General features: G+C 25.8%; 1 protein-coding gene across 1 annotated transcript in view; it reads right to left on the minus strand.

The window, feature by feature from the left end:
* LOC102679995 (microtubule-associated protein 4) overlaps nucleotides 1–6,213 on the minus strand; it is a 39,766-nt gene that overhangs the window by 21,719 nt on the left and 11,834 nt on the right. The window contains exon 2 of the mRNA XM_031510509.1: nucleotides 1,155–1,301. Within this exon, the coding sequence (XP_031366369.1) occupies nucleotides 1,155–1,232 (78 nt within the window). The 5' untranslated portion in view covers nucleotides 1,233–1,301. The remainder of the gene's footprint in view (nucleotides 1–1,154; nucleotides 1,302–6,213) is intronic.

Below are 6,213 nucleotides of genomic sequence, written 5' to 3' on the forward strand. Positions count from 1 at the left end.
TCAAATTCTGATAAGTCGATATTGGCCCTGAGACCATCGATCAGAGCCCATAATACAAAACGGCGACGTTTCGAAGATTCGGTATATATTTATCGTACCTGCCACGTACCGGCTTTCCCTCCCTTTATGGGATTATACCACGAATGATTATAGTATACCATCGACATCCATCGCGATCCATCGAAGCATTTCAGATTGGCGTGACCTAAAGCAGTAGCGCCAACCACCCGTTCAGGAACAGCTCCGGCTGTTTACCCTTCTCGTTTCCTTCGTCGAATATTCTCATTCTCAGTGAAAACATTAGGGGAAATTTATATAGAGACTGTTTGCACGAGCGAGTGCACGAGATTTCTTTTTTCTTTTTTTTTTCGTGATAATAAAACGCGGGACAAACTCGATCTCTCGTGCAGGGGTGAATAGATCACCATTGGACGTTTATGTTAATTCGTATTTTCGCTATCAGAGTTGTGAAAAATAAATAGATAAATAAATAAAGATTCGAAAGAAAATAATATGTATAAATATAAATAGATAAAATAACGAATTTTATTTTAATTTTGTCAATAAAAATGTTTAATGAAGAATATTTTTTTGGTATAATTTCGAATGAAAATAATATGTATAAATATAAATAGATAAAATAGCGAGTATTTTATTTTAATTTTGAAAATATATTAGATTTTTTTGATAAGAAATTAAGATATTGAGTTTCTTTTAAAATGTTTAATGAAGAATACTTTTTTGGTATAATATAACGATTATTTTCAATGACAAATATATTTTAAATAAAAATATTAAATTAATAATTTAAATATTTTATATGTATATATATTTTGTATATTATATTTCAATTAAATTTTTCCAGTGACGAAATACTATTTTTGACAAAAATTATTAATTATTTATTAAATCATAATAAATTTAATATAACCTTTGAAAGTTTCTTCTTTTAATAAAATATTTTAGAAAAAGAATAAGTATAAAATGATGAAAACTAAAAAGAAAAAGGAATATGCATTAATTTAACAATTTTATTGATGACAGAAAAACAGAAGAATTTATTGGATTTATCGAAAATATATCTGCTATCAACCGTGATGGATTTAAAGGTTTCGACAAACCTTTAAATGATGATTTGTGAAATTATAGCTTACCACATTCAATTCGCGATTCGAGGGAGATTCGGCCGCGTTGCTCGTGATTTCTTGCGAATCCATTTTCACTTCGTTCATATTATTAGAGTTTAAGCAGACCAGATGATTCTCGTCACCTCTGACAAGAGGATATCTCTCTCCATAAACCTGTTGCGTATCACTGGTAGTCATTGCCATCATTAAAAAGATCATACAACTCTACGTGCCGATAATCTTAAAACATAATCTACGTTGTGTCTAAATGAATAAATATTAAATGAAAGACGCTACTCTTGATGCGTGATTCATCGCGTTCGAATGCATACGATGTTTGGAGGAAGCTTGCTTAATAAATGAAATCATTTATTAATGGAACTACTTTTCAGCGGTTTTGGTAATTGGCTTTAGAATTTCGTTCGGCATTCTTCCAAAACTTTGGAAGATTGTATCGAGCTTTCCTTCGTTCGATTCATTTAAAATTTGAATGTGTTTTTATTTTACGTTAATAATTTGTGTAATATAAATGTTTAATTTTCATGTATTATTATATAAAATATAATTTTGATTTTTATTCAGATATATTGATTTTTAATTAAATAAGTAATAAGTAAATACAAGCTGTTCAAAATAAATAAATAAATATTTAAAAATTAAAAAAAAATTATTTTTTTAGTTATTGACAATTAAAAATTGATAAAAATATAATATTTATAGGCAAACAAAACTTTTTTTTCAAGAACAAATGTAGGACAGCTCAAAGAAATAATAATCTTTAAAGTCAATAACAGATTAAAAAGAATTACAAAAGAACATTAATTTGTTTATTACTTAATGAATAATTTTTGTTCAAATATATTGATTTTTAACTAATTTGATTAAATAAGTGATAAGTAAATACAGGATGTTCAGCTGTAAGTATTATTAAAAGTTCAAAAAAACTACTTTTTTAGTTATTGACAATTAAAAGTTGATAAGAATATAATATCTATAAGCAAACAAAACTTTTTTTCAGGAACAAATGTAGGACAACTCAAAGAATACAATAATCTTTAAATTCAATAATAGATTAGAAAGAATTACAAAACATTAATTTGTTTATTATTTAAAGCAATGAATAATTTTTCTTCAGATATATTGATTTTTAATTAATTTGATTAAATAAGTGATAAGTAAATACAGGATGTTCAGCTGTAAGTATTATTAAAAGTTCAAAAAAACTACTTTTTTAGTTATTGACAATTAAAAGTTGATAAGAATATAATATCTATAGGCAAACAAAACTTTTCTTCAGGAACAAATGTAGGACAACTCAAAGAATACAATAATCTTCAAAGTCAATAATAGACTAGAAAGAACTATAAAAGAACATTACAATTTGAAGATCTTTTATTACAGAACTCATAATTCTTCAAAATAATTAAGTTGGAATCGATGAAATGAAATAAATAATCTAATTTGCTTCAACATACCATTAACAAAATCGTTACAAGAAATATTTTTCCACAGATAATTACGTTCATTTCATAATTTATCTTAAAATTCGATTAAACTCTTAAAATTAGGAAAAACTGTGAAATGCTATAACTCCAAGGATAACTTCTTTTCAACGAATGAGAGATCCAGTTAGAAGCGTGGAATCTTACTCTTTAAAATACATTTTCATTTATACTGATATCATTTCTGATTCCCGAGATATCATTTTCTAAAGAAAACAGTAATTCTTAACCGTATACCCTGAATCCGACCAAACTGCTTATTAAAATTAGCAAAAACTTTGAACCGCTATAACTTCGAACATAATAACATCCGGTCAACGAGTGAACGATCATTGGAAGCATAGAATCTTCTCTTTTAAAACGCATTTTTTTTTATCTCGATACGAGTTCCGGTTCCCGAGATATCATCGTGTAAAGAAAAGGATAATTTTTAATCGTTTACTATCTCCGTTCTCGTCACTGATTTGATGCCGCACCTGCTCACTGACCAATCCCAAGGCCCAGACAAGTGACAGACACGATTCTTAAATGTGAAGTACGTAATGTAAGGAAAAAAAATATAAGTCAGTGGGTCGTGGGCCCAGTCATAACTTCCGCACTGTCTTGAGCGTTATGGACACTTTGAATCTTTATATCTCGGTAACCAATTGAGATATTGGAGTGAAATAAAAAGTAATTTCATTGATAAAATTTCTTGTATTTCTTGGATGGTTTTGAGGATGAAATTTTTCATTTCTTCTCTTACTTTTTTTCGTGAAAAATTTAAGTTTCATTAATTATTTTGCTTGATTGCAATGGTTTTAAAAGTTATAGAAAACAAGATTATGATATCGAAAACTTAGAATAAGTTATATCTGTGTAAATTTGTGTTTTCCTGAAATTGAGGATCGCTATGTTTTTCATTGTTTGAGTTACCTTACATTCTTAAAGAAAGGTTTAGTGCCTAGAAATATTTTAATCGATTTTTAATTCTTAAAAACTAAAACATAATTTTTTAATTTCCAATTTTTGCTTTATTTTGAAGATTATATTAAAGAATAATTTTTTATGTTTTTTGAACATTCTATATTCATTATTACTTCATTTATACAAAATGCACGAAACATATTTAACGTATTTGCATAAAAATTCGCAATTTAAAGATTGCTATTTTATCGATAGATAAATCATTCAAACAAATTTTCGATTATTTTTAAATTTTGATTGAGAAGAATATTTCATATTTCTCATAAAAAAAGATAAAAAAATATTTTTATTGATTATTTATTTATTTATTTACGTTACATTACTAAGGATTTAGTACAGCGTAGAATTCTAATTTATTCGTGACAATAGTTTATATATGATACACAATGACAGTGTATTAAGCACTTTTGAAAGATACTCGTACATTTGATACGTTTACAGAAATCATATGTAAATATGTACATATTAGATATCAATTTCAGCGTGTTGGAAGATCAAGTTGTTGAAAATTCAAACTACCGTAGTTCCTGTGAATAATTCAACGATAATTAGGTGCTCGATTGCTATTTCTATCTGTTGATACTTACGTATAGTGCGTGCAACAACTGTTCAATTGGAAATTACGTACAACGTTATAATCGTGCTTAATACATACTATTTGCTAACTGATAACGTGATTATAGCATTTTAGCCTCAACTTATATTTCGTGTATTTTATTAGTGCCATTATTATCGTGAATTTCAATGTGCTGATTATAAATGAATTTTGATTCTTTGTTTGTAATCTTTATTAATGGAAACCAATAATGTGAATAATGGCTTGAATATATGATAAATTGAATTATTATTACTTTTTTTTATAATTATAACTTTTATTATGAATACGTTTTTTCTTCTAATGTAATTTATATTTCATTTTATGAAAAATATGCATAACACGATATATTTTCTATTTCTTTTTTATATTTTTAAAGTTATTAAATAATCAATATGCACAATGATAAAAGAAAATACGTTTAGTAACATTGTGCATGCAATTTTATTTGTATTAACGATTTTATTTAGTTCGTATTTCATTTTGATAAAATATTTGAATCATGTTGCAAGAATCTTTTTTAATAATTGCCTAAAATATACAAATTAATAAAATTACTAATATAAAACTATAATGTTATGATGTAGAAAATTAATTTTATGAACATTGCATTATAAATATAGACTAATAAATGCACAATTGATAAATTTCAAAAATTCAATTTCCTAAATTTTCTTAAATTTTCTAATAAAAAATTTAATTTACTCTTATTTTTATCAAATAGAATTATCATGTACCTGTCTCACCGTATCTAAATATAACAAACTCTATGAAATATCATTATTTACAAAATAATTATTCGCATATTTGTAAAATTATAAATTGGCAGTAATTAATAATAAAAAAAAATTGTTTATAATATTAGAAACTAATTAACGTTATATAAAATAAACGCAAATACCATAAAATATTTTTTCTTAAAATAATTACTCGCTTATTCGTAAAATTCCAAACGTAATAAAAAGATAAATACCAGGTCGTTAATTGCAAAACATGAAATTACTTTCAAATGTTAGAAATTGCTAACTAACTAATTTTTCAGGCGTGAAAGTTTCATTGGAGAACAAAACAAAAAACAAAGAGAAAAGAAAAAGAAAAAGATGAAAAAGTTTGTAGGGGGATGGAATGCACGCAACCATTCTATCCGTGAAAGACTGAAGAATCACATTTCTACATGGCAATAAGGGGCAATGGTTAACCTTGAGTAAATACATTTATGTAGATATCACGAAACCATAACGATTTCGTGTGAAAGATTAAATTGAAGTAATGTAGAGTTCCTGTTTGACCGATTACTTTAATGGAATACTTCCTTTAAGATCATACATCTCTCATGTGTCAAAATGTTTATTTCTTTTCTAACTCGTAAGCGATTCTATTATAAAAATCTATTTTGGTCACGAGTGTAAAAATCATATTTTAAGAAACGAATTTAATTCAATTAATCAATCTCTATAATTAAAAATTAGTAAATTAGTAATGTTAACAAAATAATTTTTTTAATAAATTTTATCATTCACAAAGAGATATTATCATATGATGATAACACAATGGAAATATCGTTATCGTAATATTGTAGACAAAATATTAATATATTAAGAGATAATCATATTTACCTATTGCAATTATTTCATTTTTCTTTTCAAATTAATGATACGTCGATATCATATATCGAATAAAATAGTTATATTGTTTAAAAATTATTCTAACATATTTATTAGAAAAATTTGTTTTAACAAATCTCCATTATCAATTACCATAAATTAAATTTCTCGGTAAAAGTTAAATAAAAGATCAGACTGAACGTCTGAATTTTTTTCTCGGTTTAATATAACGTGTCCAAGTTAATGTAACGTTTCCATTTGATTAAAATATGAGGGCAATGTATCGTGCTCGTTTCTTACATCACTAATATAATCTCTAACCTTCTGGTAACCTCCAGACATATTTATCGTTTAAAACATCTACTGACCTTTCCTTTTTTTCTTTTTTTTTTTTTTTTTTTCGTTTTCAAACTCACGAA

The sequence above is a fragment of the Apis dorsata genome, unplaced genomic scaffold (assembly GCF_000469605.1).
Source record: "Apis dorsata unplaced genomic scaffold, Apis dorsata 1.3 scaffold_233, whole genome shotgun sequence".
Taxonomy (NCBI): Eukaryota; Metazoa; Arthropoda; class Insecta; order Hymenoptera; family Apidae; genus Apis; species Apis dorsata.